The sequence below is a fragment of the Colletotrichum fioriniae genome (assembly GCF_027942845.1).
Source record: "Colletotrichum fioriniae strain IMI 355084 chromosome Unknown scaffold_13, whole genome shotgun sequence".
Taxonomy (NCBI): domain Eukaryota; kingdom Fungi; phylum Ascomycota; class Sordariomycetes; order Glomerellales; family Glomerellaceae; genus Colletotrichum; species Colletotrichum fioriniae.
In genome coordinates this window covers 268,404-286,649 of record NW_027076849.1, presented here as the reverse complement: position 1 = coordinate 286,649, position 18,246 = coordinate 268,404, and the positions used below count along the sequence as shown (strand labels likewise).

Below are 18,246 nucleotides of genomic sequence, written 5' to 3'. Positions count from 1 at the left end.
CCGGAAAAGTAAAGCCACTGGAGGCGGCGGGGAGCTCTGTGGTCCAGTGGACGGGCCACTCCATATCCCGCACATTTGCCATGATTGAATCGCTCAAGCCACCCGGAAGTCCCACGGAGGGAGGTCTCTAGGTCCACAGTCCCATGGTCATATGGCACGTAAGCACGTCATCCCAGCTGGATGACCGCCTTGGAGCTAGAGAATATTCGTGCCGAGACGATGGGCCAGTAGACTTGCTGTATATGTGCGATTTATTGCATGGGCTTCAGGAAGGCAGTCAGGCTCAACAATGAAGCTGACGAGTTGGCTCTCAAAGAGCTGGTTGGCCATATTGGAGGATGGCTCGGTGTGAATAGAGGTAATTAGGAATGGCACTGAGTCGCAGATCCTGGTTGTCAACCTCAGACTCAAATACCGAATGAAAATCTCAAACGCCGAATCCGGGGAATACCGAACGGTACCGGGTGATTGCGGGCGGCATAGTGCAGTGATACCTGGGGCAGAAACAGCGCTCACCAGGTTACAGTATCACCAGGAGTTGAAGAAGCCAGACTAAGGTACTGAAGAATGGTCGAAATCTGTGCCTATGGTAGCTTGGCTACCAAAACGTCAAGCGCAAGTTGGAATGTTCGAGGCACAAGAAGTTGGAGGTTGTCTCAGTGGCGTCACGAAACAAGATGACATTCTCATTGCCTGCACACGACAGCCATTTCGATTCCCAAGAGTAGCGAATGCAGCGGCTATGGAGAGCTTCATTGGGTGGAGAGGCGACATTAACGTGGTCTAGGTGTTCTTCTATCTTACATCACCGACAAGCCAGATCTACAGACTCCGTCTGCAAGGGCTGAGTTCAGACCCTATCCCATTCAAGATGCAGGATGGAATCGGGGACCTCATATGCGGCGAGCTTGTCGATAGCCTCAGCAGGGGTGCTTGCTTCCACCACAATCCCCGCGTTAGCTGGTTGAATGAACTTCTCCTCAGCAGCTCGAAGAATCCAGCCCAATACTCCATCCCAGAAGCCGTTGATGTTGAGCAGGCAAACGCCGCGCTGATGGATCCCAAGCTGAACCCACGTCGCAACCTCCAAGATCTCCTCGATGGTGCCGTAGCCACCAGCCAGGGCTATGAAGCCGGATCCGGGCCCTCCGGCAATCACCTCTTCCGCCATCATGCGCTTGCGCGTGTGCATATCCTTGACAATGGTTGTGCGACCGTAAGTTGCCTCCTCCGGAATGGGCATGTTCCCCAAAGTAACGCTGTTGTAGGTATCGTCCCTCTCAAACTTGACGAGTGCTTCAGGAATGATACCGTGTACTGAGTCGGGACCTGATAGTGATACCAGGGTTTTGGCCACTTCCCCCATGAGTCCCACGGTCCCTCCGCCATAGACTACCATGATGATTAGAAACCATAGACCAAGTCCGGCTTCGGCTCAAGAATTGTGAACTCACCTAACTTGATTCCTCTGGTAGCCATGAGCCTCGCCAAATCCCGCGCAGTCTGCAAGTGGGCAGGGTCATTGCCGGTCGACGAACCACAGTACACGCATATCGTGATACCTCGTGGGGGGTTTGTAGCTTCAGACATCTTGCTGCTGGCAATGAGGGGGTCACTCATGTTGTCTGTGATTTTTCGAGAGAATATGGATGAAGCTTATCCTCTAATGAAGATAGAATGATGTGAGGGATCGAAGCTGGCTAATACTCGATATATGGGCGCTCAGAATGACCACATCGGTTTATGCAAGCACAAAATTGACAGACTACCTGCAAAAATTACCGGGATGAGAGTTTACTCCATGGAAGGCACGGTGGTCTCAGCAATTGGCAAGGCATTATCGTTGAGTAATGGAATCGGATATCGGAGTCTGCCGCCCGTTACTGGGTTGATGTGACTCACATAAGAGGCATCCAGCTGCTTTCTTCTACCTTGTTGTTCAGGCACGCGCTCAGATTTTAGTCGAATGCGAAGAACTAAGATGATCACTCTCGCCCGCTGAAACATTGCCTGCCACTGAGCAAGTAGACGCTATTCATAGAGAGTTGCAAAGATGGAGGGCGAATCTGCTTGAAATGCCTAATGGTTAGATTCTTCCGGCAGAAGGAGACACCACTGGCTTCCACGGGTCTTTAAATCATCGTAGCACACTGGAAAGGAACTACCAGAGCCTTCATATACCTATCAAGTCTGCAAGTCTGGACGGAAATGCCACTATCAATACGTGCACTTTCCACAGTATGAACAGTTCTCGGAACAGGCTGTATAATCACCGTCGCCATCGCTCCACTGGAGTCCATTCTCGTCGTCCGTACTCAAGCCATCCCGTGTAGTATCCCCAGCTAGCCACATTGCCCATTCTTCATTGACTTCACTAGAGAACGCCGGAGACAGTCCAGAGCACTGAATCCGAATCTCGAGCTTGTTTAGCTGCTGGCGGCTGATCTCAAGCCTGTCATTCCTCCGCGCACGAGCAAGGCGAACGATGTGAGACAGGAGCGCTGCTAGTCGAGAGAGCTCTTGGTTCTTCGATGTCTCCCAGGCTTTAACCTGCTGAGTTACATCCATGACCTCAATATCCTTGAATGTACCTCTATCGTGGTATGCCAGGATGAAATTAGGAATTTGGGCAACCCATAGCCGTGGAAGTTCCTCGCCAAGAAAATCAGTGCCTTTGCGCTTGACTGACCTAGTCTTCAGATCGAAAACAGCAGATTGGGGCACCTCGAACCCGCCACTCTTCATTTGTACTTGCTGATGCGAGCTCTGCGGACTCTTTGGTGCCATCTCCTTGACTTTGAGTTCTTCAATTAGGCCGTCGACCGAAGCTTGTTCAGCAAAGGTGTGACCAGAAACGTTCATAGACGGCCCTTGCTTGTGTTTGAGGTAGCCATCACCCTCATGACGAACAATGCAATGAAGACCCCCAAAGTCGTATTGGATTATCCGCTGGTGGGATGTTGAACCGCGGACTTCAGCATCCCAAGTCGTATAGGCCTCTGGAAACTTGTGGCCATAACCCCTGACATCGGACATTGTCTCTTTTGGGGAGTTTTCCCTACGGATTAGGTGGACAGCGTCGCCAACCACCTCGAGGAGCATCCGAAAGGGTCGCTCGTCACCTCGAATGAAGCGTAGCAAGTTTCCGATGGTACTACCACAGGCAACGATGTCAACGGGAATGGGAGAGGGCTTGGTGTGCGCCATCAGGACAGCTTGGATGGCTGGCTCCATCGGATGAGCTGGGTATCGGGCAGCGTTTTTGTCACGATAGTAGACACCGTCGTCTTCTGACAGTTGTCGTGGTTCCGCGAGGGGTGTCCATCTGGGTGGCGCACCTGACTTTATTACTACTATGTCCTCAGACGAGTACAGTGGCATTACGTACCTGGGACGATAATTGACGGCGATGGCCTGTCCAGCCAGTTATACGACGCGATAAGCTGGCAGCCCGTCACCCGGGCAGTTGATTCAAACTCCAAGGCAGGTTGCGATAGCTCTGCTACACTGACAGTCTCTACGAGTGGCCCGAATGGTGGGGCCGGCCACGTCGTCGCAGGTTCTGGTCGCCGCCATCGCGGGCTTCTTTGAAACTGGTCATGTTTCTGTCCTCGATACATGGTGCAGAACGGAGGACTTTGAAGAGTCAGACAACTCAATGAGGTTGATGGAAGAATCAGAAACGACGGAGCAGTTGGAAATCATATTGATTTTTGACCTTTCTTCAATGGCGGCTCGCTCTGTGGATGGCGAACCAGTCATCGAGCTTCGAGGCGGCCTCTTGCAGCCTTTATGCCGGAGGCCTACAACCCCTCACCTCGCGACCCAATCTTCGAGACGAACGCCTACTCTTGGTGGTATTTCTACTTTCTTATTATCTTACGTCCCCAAAGTGTTGGCTCCCAACAGAAAACGTCGAAGCCTAACCTTAAGTACTTATCTACATATACTTGGGCCAACCGTGGCATGTGACAACTTCTTGGTTGATCGGCCAGGAAACCGCACTGAGAACGAGGCCCAGCCATCAGTTTCCGAATCTATTCACTGCAAAAACTCATCTGCCTCCAGAATCCAAATTTCAAGATTCTTTGAGTCATTGGAATATTTTCCATCAATTCCTTACGCACGAAATCATGGTCCTGCTCAAGTCAGAGAGTGTCATGGCCCCTCCAAAGATTGATTCTGCTCGCGCTTCCCGCCTCTTGAAGGTATTCAGAGATGTCACCAAAGGCGGCAAAGCAATTTACACGGCAAGCGAGGCACGTCTGTTCCTCGAGGCAGTTCGAACGAACACCTCTCCCGCCGCCTGCCTGGAGATCATCACGGCCAGCGAGGTTGCACGCAATGCCATCAGCAACAGCATCCGGATCGATTCGTCAATCTCTTTTATGAGGGCACACGTTATACCATTCATTGCCTATTTGAGCGACCCCGCAGTGAAGATGATGTATGGTGGACAGCTTCTTCACCAAGTCCTACTCATCATCGCCCACCCCCCGGCTCTCTGGGGAAACCTCCTGAGTGCTTTCCGAGAGTCTCAACTTACCGAAGACGAGCTTCAAGTCTTTGCATGGCTCTGCTTCGAGCTTTCCGGTCTTTCTGAAATCACAATCGATACCATCGTAGAGGACATCACGGGCGTCTTGGACGAGAAGCCTTTTCGCGAGGCTCGGAACCATGGGACTCGCGACTTCGTCTACAGGATCAGAAAAGTACTCGCTCTCAGATCGTCTTCTGGCGATAAGACCCTCGAGACAGCCGGTGGCCGCCATGACAACGACTTTTCAAACTTTCGAGATGTTTCAATCTTTCCAACGAGTGATGAGTTCTACTCCAATGCGAGGCCTTTCTATCGAATGGCAGCCGAGGTTGCTACTGCAGATCAGGTTCAGCGACCGCGTGTTCATCTGGATAACCAGTTCCGCCTTCTTCGTGAAGACATGCTGGGCGAACTCCGTGATGATTTGAAAGTAGCTATGGGAAGAAAGAAGAGCAAGAAGAGGGCCCAGATACTTTCAGGATTATTGCCTGTCGGGATTGACACCGGCGATGATAGGCGAAGCCATGCTTGTGCGGTCGCGCTAACATGCTCTGGGGGATTGGAGTTCATGAAGAACCTATCGCCGGCTCAATGCAAGGCTTTTTTTGATGATCACAAAAATTTCCTTCGACACCAGTCTTTCGGCGCCTTATGTGGCGAAGATCACATCGTCGCTTTCGCGTTCCTGTTACGGGATGTGGACCAACTACTGAAGAAACCCCCCGTTCTTACCCTACAGTTCACTGGCAGCGAAGCTACTGCAAGTGCTTTGCAGGCACTCACACCGTCAAACAATCTCAGATTCGTTCTTGTTGATACTCCGGTGTTTGCATACCAGCCCGTTCTGGAGTGTCTTCGGGAAATAACAGAGTTGCCTCTCGGTGACAGGCTTTTGAGGCTCCCTAGCGATGAGAAAAGTCAATTACAAGGCTCACCTCAGCAAACCTCTTACGTTCAAGAATACGTGAGACGACTGGAAAAGCTGATGGAAAATGGATCACGTTGCTTTTCCTTGGGCATGCAGACTTTTCGTCTCGATGATTCTCAGCTTCAATCGTTGCTGCATGCGTTACAGAGCCCTTTGGCACTCATCCAAGGCCCTCCTGGTACGCGATTCCTAGTCTTGCCGACTAAAGACAAACATATTATACTTTGAATATGTACAAGGTTAACCGAACTCTAGGAACTGGCAAGTCATTCGTTGGCGCTTTGGCAGCTAAGATACTGCTTGGAGATCCGGAAAAGCGAATTCTAGTGCTTAGCTACACTAATCATGCGCTGGACCAGTTCCTCGAGGATCTGATGAAAATTGGCATCTCACCTGGTGATATGGTGCGCTTAGGATCGAAGTCGACGGAATCAACTTCAGCACTGTCACTGGAGAAGCAATTGCGAAGTTACGCCTACCGTCGAACTAATGCAACGTGGGAACATATCAACGGCATGAGAGCAGAGATGAATGAAGTTCGAAGAGAGATCGAGGCAGCATGCGACCTTCTCGTCCGGGACAAGGTTGGCTCTTTAGAGCTCTTGAGCTTTCTCGAGTTCTCCGACGACGACCAGCCCTTTTATGAAGCTTTTCTCTTGCCCGAGCAAGAGAGAGGCTTCCAGATAGCAGGCAAGAGTAACAGGGCCATGGGTCCCGACTATCTGCTGGGCCGGTGGATTACGGGACAAGATGCCGGTGAGCTCCGACACTTCGTCTCGTCTGGTAGCCAGAATATCTGGTGCTTGTCAATGGCTCAGAAATCTGCACATATCCAACGATGGGTCGAGTGCATTCGCAAGGAACGAATCGAAGCAGTCCAGAACCTCATCAAGAGGTTTAATAACGCCCAGGAGCAAGTGGACAGGCTGTTCAACGAGTCCAAATGTTCCTTTATGCAAACGAAGAGGATTATCGGATGTACAACAACCGCGGCTGCCATGTACAAGTCGCTGATCAAGGCTGCAAAGCCCGATGTCGTTTTGGTTGAAGAGGCTGGTGAGATCCTCGAGGCTCACGTTTTGACTGCTTTGCACAGCGACACAAAGCAGCTCCTACTAATCGGGGACCATAAACAACTGCGACCCAAGATCAACAACTATGCTCTAAGCGTCGAAAAAGGAGACGGCTTCGATCTCAATCGCTCGCTCTTTGAACGACTGATTCTCCAGGGACACGACCACGTCACACTCCAAAAGCAGCATCGCATGCATCCCGATATCTCGGATCTCGTTCGGAAGATGACATACCCGGATCTATTGGACGGTGACAAAACCAAGGATCGGAAGCCTCCTAGGGGATTTCAGGGAAGGGTCAGTTTCGTTAACCACAGCCACCCGGAAGACCTGGCTGGCGATATTACCGATCGCCGCGATGTTGGTGTTGTCTCTAGCAAGAGTAATCTTTATGAAGCGCGAATGGTTCTGAAGCTAGTCAAATACCTTGGGCAGCAAGGATATCGCACTGAAAACCTCGTCATTCTCACGCCATATCTGGGACAATTGCGCCTACTCAGAGAAACCTTGAGTTCCGAGAATGACCCCTGGCTCAATGATTTAGATTCGTTTGAGCTCATTCGCGCGGGACTCATGACTGCCGCCGCGGGAAAAGTGCCTGACGGATCAGGATCAGGAAGAATCAAACTTTCGACTATCGGTGAGTTCAAGAGACTTTCAGTCAATGAAGTCTGAAGACTGACGCCTTACCTACCTATTTCTGCATATAGACAATTACCAGGGCGAAGAGAGCGACATCGTCATTGCTTCTCTGACCAGGAGCAACAACAATGGCGACATCGGATTCATGAAGGCGCCCGAGCGGCTCAACGTTCTGTGTTCTCGTGCAAGAGAGTGCCTCATTCTCATAGGCAATATGGAGACTTTCATGGCATCTGGGCACGGAAGAGCAGTCTGGTTGCCTTTCTTCACCTTACTGAAAGAGAAGAATTATCTACATGATGGGTTCGCAATTCGCTGTCAACAGCACCCTGACAGGACCGCATTGCTCAAAAGGCCGGATGACTTTGATGTAAAGTGTCCTGAAGGTGGCTGCGACGAAGCCTGGTATGTCTCACCAAGAAGCTCAATTTGACGTAAAAGCAGGAACCACGCTAATAGACGGAACTTGCATGCAGTAACGCCATGTTGTCTTGCAACATACATAAGTGCCTTCACCATTGCCATAGACTCAGTGATCACAGCAAGATCCGTTGTCACACAAAGCTCGCAAAGCACTGCGACAGGGGGCATAAGTACAGCGTAGACTGCAACAACCAAACCCAAAAATGCGCCGCATGCTTCAAGGAGGATGAGAACACTCGGAGGCGCTTGAAGCGCGACTTGCAGATGGAAGTGGAACGCGATATGGCACAAAAGAGATACGCTCAAGAACTACAAAAGGTGGAAGACGACTTGGATCGTGAGAGAAGACTGATGAAGAATGAACAAGAGGACCTGGAGCAGAACAAGACTCTAAAAGAACGCAAAGAAGAACTGAGAGCTCTGCAACAGACGAGGGCTCGTGCTGAGACGATGAAGACTGCCAGAGAAGCTCCCAAGAAAGTTCCAGGTGCTTTTCCAGATGAAAGAAAATCTACAGCGAACCCAGCCCCAAAACCTGGAAGTGCAGAGGAGGAGTGGCTGAATTTGAAGTCGAAGTTCGGGGCTAGCAGCAATGCTATGGATCAACTCATGAAAATGATCGGACTTGAAAGCATTAAAGAGGAGTTCCTCTCTATCAAGTCCAAAGTCGACACGGCAGTGAGACAGGAGATTTCATTGTCCACGGAGAGATTCGGCTGCTCTCTCTATGGAAATCCTGGAACAGGCAAGACTCAATTACCTTCACAATTAGTCTTGCTCGGCGGCTGACAATTTGATCGCAGGAAAAACCACCGTAGCACGGATCTATGCCAAATTCTTGGTGTCGGTGGGTGTCATAGCCGGCAGTCGCTTCGAAGAGACGTCTGGTTCGAAATTGGCGTCTTTGGGTGTGCCTGGCTGTCAGAAGCTGTTAGATGACGTTTTGAATGACGGCGGCGGAGTGATCTTTATTGACGAAGCCTATCAACTCTCCTCAGGCAATAGTCCTGGTGGCCGCGCGGTTCTTGATCTCCTGCTTGCGGAAGTTGAGAACCATACCGGCAAGATTGTTTTCATTCTCGCTGGGTACAACAAACAGATGGAGTCTTTCTTCGCGCACAACCCTGGCTTTCCAAGCCGGTTTCCGATTTCGATGAAGTTTGACGACTACGACGATGACGAGCTTTTGAAGATCCTTCAGTTCCAGATTGACAAGAAGTACGGATGCCGCATGAAGTGGGAAGATGATCTCCACCTCCGCGTCGCATGTCGTAGACTTGGACGAGGGCGCGGAAAGGAAGGATTTGGCAATGCGCGAGCAATTGAAAATCTCCTTTCCATTGTCTCCAGCCGGCAGGCCAATCGCATTCGAAAGGCTCGTCTAGGGGGCGCAAACCCGGACGATCTCCTGTTAACAATGGAGGATTTGGTTGGACCTCAACCTTCAGCTGCCCTCGGGCACAGCAAAGCTTGGAGGAAGTTGCAGACCTTGATCGGCCTTGGCTCAGTCAAAGAATCGGTTCGAGCCTTGATAGATAGCATTCAGACCAACTATGTTCGCGAGCTGGCGGAAGAACCCATCATCGAGTATACGCTCAACAAAGTCTTTCTCGGCTCGCCAGGAACGGGAAAGACCACCGTCGCCAAGTTGTACGCCCAGATCCTTGTTGACTTAGGTCTCTTATCGAATGGAGAGGGTAAGCTGGTGTGCCTACCTACGGAATTCTCATGCTGACATGTATGCTTCACAGTGGTTGTCAAAAATCCGGCGGACTTCATAGGTGCTGCACTAGGAGGCTCCGAGTCCCAGACCAAAGGCATATTAGCGTCGACTATCGGTAAGGTTCTCGTCATTGACGAGGCTTACGGACTATACGGGAGCAGTAACTCAGCTGGGGGCAGTTCTGACCCCTACAAGACTGCCGTCGTAGATACCATTGTTGCCGAGGTCCAAAGTGTTCCAGGAGAAGATCGATGTGTGCTTCTTCTGGGTTATAAGGATCATATGGAGGAGATGATGCAGAACGTCAACCCGGGCTTGAGTCGGCGATTTCCATTGTCGTCAGCCTTTGTCTTCGAAGACTTCGAGAAGGCAGATATGCGGAAGATCTTGCAGCTCAAACTCAAATTACAAGGGTTTTCTGCCACTGATCAGGCCAAGCAAGTCGCTTCAGAGATGCTCGAAAGGGCTCGCAACCGGCCAAACTTTGGCAACGCAGGAGAAGTGGACATTCTCCTGAACGAGGCAAAGGCACGTCATCAGCGACGACTAACCGCTAAAGAAAGCCATCACGTCTCTACGTTGGAAGCTCTGGACTTTGACCACGACTTTGACCGCGCAGATCGGGCTGAGACCAATGTTGCCAAACTTTTTGAGGGGACGGTTGGTTACGAGAAGATTATTGCCACCCTTGAGGGATATCAGGAGACTGTACGTTCTATGAAGGCACTGAACATGGACCCAAAGGAGAGTATTCCTTTCAACTTCCTTTTCCGTGGCCCTCCGGGTACGGGAAAGACCTCAACGGCGAGAAAGATGGGCAAAGTTTTCTACGACATGGGGTTCTTGGCCAAGGCAGAAGTTATCGACTGCTCTGCATCCGACCTCATCGGCCAATACGTCGGTCAAACCGGCCCTAAAGTGCAGCGACTTCTGGACAAGGCTCTTGGAAAAGTGCTGTTTGTCGATGAAGCTTATCGTCTTGCTGAAGGACACTTTGCCAAAGAGGCAATTGATGAGGTCGTTGACTCGGTGACGAAGGACAAATACAAGAATCGCCTTGTAATAATTCTGGCTGGCTACGACGAGGACATCAATCGACTACTTTCCGTCAACCCGGGAATGTCAAGTCGATTTCCAGAAGTTATCGACTTCCACAGCCTAAGCCCTAAGAGTTGCTACGAGCTTCTGCGCCAGCTTCTACTCAAGCAAAAGCGGACTCTTCACAGCAAGAATCCATCTAATAATCTCGCAATGGATTGTCTATCAAATCCATCGCCCGATTTCAAGAGAGACATTGTCGCCATATTTCACAAACTCACCACAACTGCCGGATGGGCTAGTGCCCGAGATGTTGAAAGCCTTGCCAAGTCGATTTTCAGCACGGCGATCAAGTCTTGCCGCGAAGGCCAGGTGACAATCGATGAAGATCTTGTAAAGAAAGAATTCTTCAAGATGCTTCACGAACGCGAAAGCCGGGAGAGGCAGGCAGGGGCCATTCATGGCGTGCCCAAGCTCGACCAATTGTTCCAGCAGATGCCATCGCCCCCTCAAACACAAAGCGTGCAATCAACAGCTTGTGAACAAACCGCCGCCGCCGTCGAAGCCACTGGAGAGGAGGCAGAACCAACGCTTCGCGAGAGTCCGGTAATGGAAGTCAGTGACGAGAGTCGGAAAGTAATACGCGACGCTGGTGTCAGCGATGAAGTCTGGGAACAATTGGAGAAAGACAAAAAGGCTCAAGAGGAAAACGACGCAAAGTACCGAGAAATGCTCGAGAAGAAGCGCAGAGCAGTTGGGGCTGCCAGGGAGGCAATTCTCAAAGAGCTCATTGAGGAGGAAGAGCGACGGAAGAAAGAAGAAGAGCAGCGTAAGAAAGCTGCGATGATGGGTCGATGCCCCATGAATTTCGATTGGATCAAGCAGAGTATGGGGTTCCGGTGTGCGGGAGGTTCACATTTCATCTCTGATGAGGATATTGTACGTTCTTGACGCAAGTGCGCTTGTTTCGCCAAGCTGGAAGTCACTCGACCTTGGAATAATTCAAAGTCTTGGACTCCCCTTCCAGAAGTAATGATCGCACACTCTAAACCACAGTAGATTTGAATTTTCACATTCTGTAGCCTGAACTGGATTCTGAAAACCTGTGCTAGACGGAAACACATAAGTCACTGTGCCAGAAATCTGGAGGACCGAGGCACATTGTCAGCAGAGTCTCATGACATCGAAACTACGTTATTTCGAATGTCAGGAGATTCCGCTATTCATACCAAATATTCGTGTAGTAAACGTAGGAGGTATATTAATCCATTTCAAATAACCCTATAGCATGCCTATACTTCACGCTTATACTTGTGCGTCGTGGGATTCGATCGTCGAAACAGCTGAGCCCCGAGAGACTAACCAACTCCATGATGTTGATCGCGAGGATCAAACACTGCTCCCTGGGGTTGTCGTAAGAGGACTCAGACACTAGGTAGGTTGCTCACAAGATGAAGGCGTGAAAGAAGACAGGGGCCAACTGACATAGTCCAGGATCGAGATGCGATTGGGCCAACAGATTAGCGGCTCCGAGTGCCAGAGACACGTCCCGGTCGACTGGGGACCCTGGCCCTCCCGCCCTGTCAATATTGTGTTCAAGGTCTACCATGTAACATCGAGCTGCCAGGAATCACGGGAGCGTCGCCAATCCTCCGAAGCGCAGACCAGATCTGGGCGACACGCCGTCTCCAATGTCTAGCGCGAGGTCGATCGGTTGGCACGTTTTCTTGGGGGACGTCATTTTAGTTGTAGGCAGTGACGTTGTGGTTATTAGAGACAGGAATACTTAACAAAAGGGTTTGATCCCACGCGGGGAAGGTTCTGTCACGAGAATGCTATGCGGGGAAGACGAACGGCATAAGTTCTTCTTGATCATATCATAACGGGTTGTCTTGACGTTGAAATGCCAACAACTGTCATCTACTATCAGGGGTGGGTGGTCAAACCACCATTCGGCGCCGCGGCATCACAAGATAAAAGTTCGGGAAGGTGACTCGCCTGCCGCGCATGACAACCCTATAGGCTGTTGACATACGTTAGTAAGGTTTCGCCAAGTTAGCCAATACGCGGGGCCCAAAGCCTGGTAGGCTTGCGTAGTATGATTTTCTCTCATCAAGAAAAGTAAACGAGGATTCAGTGGAGAGATCTACGAAACCTGGCTGTGCCGCTGCGACGTGAGGTTTTGCGGCTAGGTCTATCGTAAGATCGACGCTAGATATGTTTCACTAAGTGCTCCAATCCGGGGAATCTGGCAATGCTCTGCCCACGTCAGGTAACGTCCAAGACAGCCTTTGGTACCAATCTTGATCCACTACGAGGAAGGCCGCTGAGATTTGCTATGTGCACATGATTGGCGAGCTATCGTACATCCTAGCCACCCTGCTTCTGAGACGTTGAATATCGAGACCGTAAGTGTTGTGGCAAAGATGACTATCGCAGTAGAGTGCCTCACAATTGATGGCCCAGGTACTGAAGGCACAATTGGCATAATGGACAACTTCATGCAAGTCACGATTTGGTTGGTAGCTGATTTGATGAAAGAAAGCCTCAATGATGATTTGCTACAGGCTAAACAAGCTGTAAGGAGTATCCCGGTCTGTACTTTATTCCTCGTCCTCCTCTGCTGCGTCTTCTGCCAAATCGACCACGTTCGCCTTCGTCGCCCCAGTCGCACCCCCAGCCGCACCACCAGTAAGACCACCGAGAAGGGCACCGATTCCTCCAGCGCCACCAGCGCCCGCCGCACCGCCAGCTGCACCTCCCGTGAGACCTCCGAGGAGGGCACCCAAGCCTCCGGCGCCGGCGGCGCCACCAGCACCACCCGCACCGCCACCGAGGAGACCACCGAGCAGACCCTCAAGACCCCCAGCGGGGGCCTTGGGAGCAGCAGCGGGTGTCTTCGGGGCAGCGGGGGCAGCGGCAGGAGTCTTGGGTTTAGCGGGAGCAGCAGCAGGGGGAGCAGTGGTGTTAGTCGCAGGTTTGGCTGGAAAGCAAGAGTACCATGGTTAGTATTCGATTATGTTTAATTTCTCGGACGGACGGACGGAAACGGGGGAGGCGCGGGGACGGCGCGCGACGGAGGGGGTGCTCTACGCACCACCAGCGGGAGCGGCACCACCAGCGGAGTAGGCCTGGATGCCCTTGTCGAGGGCGGCAGTGATCTGGTCGATGCTTTGCTGTGCGATGCCCTGGCCAATAGCGGGGACCTTGGAGACAATGGCGGTTCCGAGACTGGCGGAGGCTGTCTTCTGTTGCTGGAGGTTCTGGAGGACGACGCTGGAGACACCAATCTGGTCGAAGTTGGGCTTCTTGGAGACGAGAGTGTCAATCAAGGTGGTTGCGGACGTGGTCAGATCGGTAGCGGTCTGCTGAAGTCCAAGAGCCTCCTGGAGCTGCAGAGGCTGAGCACCCTGGATATCGGTGGCGGCCTTTGACAGGGTGTTCTGGACCTCGGTGGAGGCAGCCAGAATGGGTTGTGCGGATGCAACATCGTTGCCGACGCCCTAAAGCATGCATATTAGTCAAATGTCCGGCGTGTTGTATTCCTGCATATCCCATCTCTACACCAGATCGAAGCCGAAGCTTTCCAACGGTACCATATGCCCGATGTTCGGACCAACGTACCTGGACAGCGGTGTTGAGCTTGGTGAGGGCTCCTTGAACGGAGGTAACGGCGCCCTGAATGACGGAGAGTTGACGCTTCTCGATGGGGGAGGCGAAAGCGGTGCCGACGAGGGCGAAGAGGAGAGTCTTGGTCAACTGCATTTTGGTAATAAGTCACTAACCAGAGTGAGCTGTTGTGGTATCAAAAGATGATTAGGGAATAGAGTAAGGTGCAGAAGCAAGTCTCCAACCCGGGAGTATATAAGTAAGAGCGTTGGAAAAGTCTGTGCTGACAAGGTTTGATGGATGAGGATGCTTTTTCATCCCCGATTGTGAGCCGGGAACCATCAAGCTGATATATGAGTGACCGGATGGCTGCGCGCTGACCTCATGTGCCACGGGCAAAAGCAGTAAAGCACATCTTCGTGAGTTCACCTCGGCAGCAACTCTAAGTCCCCTGCACCAAGATAGGCCCAATATACGCACAGCCCCCGAAGCCTGAGACGATGGAAACCATAGAGGTGTGGATATTATTATCGCACCAGACCAACGGCACCACGGCTTGCGGGCAGTTTCTTCGGACGTCTCAAGGTGTTCGAGAGCCCTCCCTTGTTTCTGTGGTGGAGGAGGGGCACGGATTACGTGCCACGTTGGGCCCAGTCTTCACGTCCAAGTCAGCTGCATCTTCTTGGCTGTCGTCGTTGAGTTGAGGGGAGCAGCACTAGCTTCCATGGCGTATTGGCCATTATGTCGCCCCTCTGCCGGTGCGTAATGACGGATCCAGGATTGCGCCATGTCAAGGTGTGTGTGAATTTGTGTTATGTGAGCCGTTGGTGTGGGGAGGAAAATAGTCAGTTGTGCGCGCTTGCGAGCGTTGAAGTTCAGATGAAACGAAACTCGGCCGTGTAAGTCGTCTCACAAGGTCGACTGCAGCTACTCTTTTGGCAAAGTGCAGGGAGCCCCATGTCTGAGCGGCAACGTTTGCTCACAAGATCGTGAGACGTTTGGAGACGTTGAGATTCCCATGCCAAGGACCTCCCTCCGGACATTGTGTGGCAATGGGGGAAGACCGCAGGGTTGAGGCTCTGTCTTCTTCTCACCATCTTACCGTTTTGGGGTTGGTCTGCACCACCACACGCCTTCACCAACGATTCGAGTCAGAGAGTCAAAGAACTTCAGGCGCGACGACATCTGTCATTCGCCGATGGCTTACAGGGACTTGCCGACGATCTGGGCACTCAAATGCAGCAAACAACTCATCACCCCAGAGCCTATCACCCAGCCTCCCGTGCACAAGCCAGGGAAAGGTCTCCATGACCAATGTATGGATTTCCTATTCGGGTAATGTAGAGGAGAAACTCTCTCCAGGTTGGTGGGCTTCGCGTAACCGGGATGGCCTCCAAACAGGTTCAAACGGGGTCAGGCTCTAGATCGCCGCAAGGGTTACGAGGGGGGAGGCCAAGCACTAGTTGGCGGCTCACGGCTCACGGCTCTGCGCCAAAAAGCCACTAGATTTAACCTTAGCACTAAGGGAAACAGGGTAAGATGTATGAGGAAACTACCGATCCCCACGAAAACGAAGGTCAGTATGGGCATCTCTGTCTCCACCAGGGTATTGCCTCTTGTGGCTCGCAGATTCTTCATCTGGGGAATACGCGGCATCATTTTGGTCATTCATACCTTGTGCGGCTGGAGAGGCGATGATGTCGCCGCCGGTTTTGGCGTGTCTTGGTCGCATACGGCCTACTCGGCTGACAAGGCGTGACGGATGATCGGCTGCCACCCATACCCAGCGGCGCAAGGCCCCTCCGTTCATTGACAAACATCGAACCGGAACACGACAGGAAAGCCGGAAGAACAGAGCAGAGACTGCCAAGACAGAGACAGATTGGCCCCGTCGGTCTCTGTTGCCCAATGACCCTGCATGATGGACTATGCGTCGTCTCCTTTGACCACCCATTTCCCTCTTCTGGCAATTCATGAGTCGACTGGAATCGGAACAAGAGGCAAAAGGGGGGGTTTTGCAAATGGGCAAACGCGGCTTTGGGGTTTGGTGTTGAGTTGCAGACTGCGCGGGAACACGGCCTTTCCGTTCCCTTCAGGGTCGCTGCACAGAATGGAACGCGGGAATTGTTCGAGAAGACTGTCAGACAGAGCCGTGGTAGTGCCGTTCTCAGGTCATGTCTCTACCTACATCGAGTCGAGAGCTTGATGCCGATGCGAGTGCGATAATTCGCCGCACCGGAATGGCGGCAAAGGCGGCCAACGACTGGGACGAAAACGACTGAGTAAGCTGATGTGACAACCATCCGCGGAATGCGATTCGCACTTCAGCTGACTGGAGCTGGGGAGGCTGAGGGTCTCGACTGAAAAACACAACTGGAAATCTCCGGGAAGGCCCTACGGTCTTTTCGGGGGTTGCCCGGGTGTTTCTCGCGACTAAGGAGGCAGCGAGCCCCCTGCCAAAAGCCCGAAGGATTCGGCCCCGCTCTCGGCGCGGGGATAACGGCAGAGCGGGGGCGATTACCGGCCACCTGAGACCCACCCGGCACTCGGTGATTATGCTCGGTAAATTCATCACCGCTTCCTGTAAGCCGGACCTTAGCTGAGATGGCCATTTTGCATTGTAGCGTGTAGATATATATTGAAGGAGGGATTTGATAGACCAGACATTTTCGCCATCAAGTCCTGATTCAAACACTCACAGACACACTTCGCAGTGATTCAAATTTATCACCTCAACCGCAAATCCAATCATGAGTGACCTCTCCGAGACCTTCAACACGCTAGCATCTCAGCTTTCGCAGCTGGCATCTTCGACCTCAAATGATGTTGAAAAGAACAGCGCCGCCGTCGACATTGCGCAAAAGATACTCACGGCAACGCGAGGACCGATACCTGACTGGATGGACCGGATGATTAATGTCATGGAACTGACTGGACTGAAGTTGCTCCTTGACTGGAACGCCCTGGATATGATACCATTGGAAGACTCTATCACATATGCTGAGTTGGCCAAGAGGCTGTGCGCAGATGAGCCTTTACTTCGTAAGTCACCCAATTACCCAACCTGTCGATGAACATTGATGTTGACATCAAGGAAAAGGACGGCTAGCTTGGGTGCTTGTTTCCAGTGGAATGCTGCGTCAGGTTGATGAAGACAAGATCGCGCATACAGAGAAATCCCGCCAGTACCTTCCCGGGACGCCTAATGAGCTCTTGCTACACATGATGTGAGACTCAAGAGGACTTCCTCGTTCAATGATCAATTGTCTGACATGTTCGCCAGGTTTGAGGAGCACGTTATGACGGCTCTGAAGCTACCTGAGTACTTTGCACAGTATGGCCGCCGGGAGCCGGCCACTCGCCGACACACGCCGTATGCCTTTTCACGCGGTCAGCCCGAAAAGGAAATCTGGGAGATTCACCAAGAGAACCCGGAGCAAGTGACAAGATTCATGGGAGTAATGGAGACAGTGCAGTCATTCATTCCTCTAGCCGGTATCTACGACTTTAGCTGGGTGGAGACGAAGCTGTCTGAGCAGCACGACAGGCCGCTCCTCGTGGATGTGGGTGGCAGCAAGGGCCACGCCATCAAAGCGATCATGAAGGAGAACCCTTTCATTCCAGCCGATCGCATCATTCTGCAGGATAGAGATGAGGTGATCCAACAGGTTGTCGAACTCAAAGATTCGGGGCTCGATGGGATAGACCTCCAGGTACACGATTTCCACAAAGCGCAACCTGTCAAAAGTACGTTTACATGCTTTCGAAGTCTTTCACGTGTTCATGAAGATCAGCTGACACATGCAGACGCACTGATTTATTGGATCCGGCGATGTCTGCACGACTATGGAGACGAAGACTGCGCCACGATACTCACGCATCTATCGGATGCCATGAGTTCGGACAGCAAGGTCCTCATCGTTGAATACGTCCTTCCGAGCCCTCCCCCGCCCATTGGCGCCATGACAGACTTCAGCATGCTCGGAATTGGGGGGAAAGAACGGACAGCCAATGACTGGGAGGTGCTTGTTGCTAGGTCTGGGCTTAAAATTGAGAAGATTCATGGCCTGGACATGAAGATGCAGGTCATTGAGTGTGTCAAGGCTTGATTTGAAGAGAAATGAGCGCCAGGACTTTTGTTGATAGATTACCGTAGATTCGTTGTGGGTGTTGTAATACGCTGAATAATCACCACTTTTCTTCTGAATTTCGAGGCTTTGTTCAGTTGAGCCACGACTGTGTCTTGGCCCGAAAGGTTCGACCTGGGATG

At 51.9% G+C, this 18,246-nt stretch overlaps 4 protein-coding genes across 4 annotated transcripts; 2 read left to right on the top strand and 2 right to left on the bottom strand.

The window, feature by feature from the left end:
* Window positions 1–850: 850 nt before the first annotated feature.
* N0V96_009823 (uncharacterized protein) lies at window positions 851–1,620 on the bottom strand (the record flags this gene model as incomplete). The annotated part of the gene is made up of 2 exons (XM_065758760.1): window positions 851–1,392; window positions 1,617–1,620. The coding sequence occupies 2 exons, from the start codon at window positions 1,618–1,620 to the stop codon at window positions 851–853; spliced, it is 546 nt and encodes a 181-aa protein (XP_065612527.1).
* Window positions 1,621–4,133: 2,513 nt separating this feature from the next.
* Window positions 4,134–12,066, top strand: N0V96_009822 (uncharacterized protein; the record flags this gene model as incomplete). Its single annotated transcript, XM_065758759.1, has 8 exons — window positions 4,134–4,970; window positions 5,616–5,646; window positions 5,724–7,181; window positions 7,252–7,433; window positions 7,829–8,093; window positions 8,410–9,303; window positions 9,358–11,266; window positions 11,862–12,066. 8 exons carry the CDS (start codon window positions 4,134–4,136, stop codon window positions 12,064–12,066), a joined length of 5,781 nt encoding a protein of 1,926 aa, XP_065612526.1.
* A 904-nt stretch (window positions 12,067–12,970) lies between these two features.
* Window positions 12,971–14,132, bottom strand: N0V96_009821 (uncharacterized protein; the record flags this gene model as incomplete). Its single annotated transcript, XM_053197791.2, has 3 exons — window positions 12,971–13,350; window positions 13,465–13,870; window positions 13,992–14,132. The coding sequence occupies 3 exons, from the start codon at window positions 14,130–14,132 to the stop codon at window positions 12,971–12,973; spliced, it is 927 nt and encodes a 308-aa protein (XP_053044722.1).
* A 2,594-nt stretch (window positions 14,133–16,726) lies between these two features.
* Window positions 16,727–18,085, top strand: N0V96_009820 (uncharacterized protein; the record flags this gene model as incomplete). Its single annotated transcript, XM_053197792.2, has 4 exons — window positions 16,727–17,018; window positions 17,149–17,203; window positions 17,260–17,723; window positions 17,784–18,085. 4 exons carry the CDS (start codon window positions 16,727–16,729, stop codon window positions 18,083–18,085), a joined length of 1,113 nt encoding a protein of 370 aa, XP_053044723.1.
* Between the last annotated feature and the right edge of the window lie 161 nt (window positions 18,086–18,246).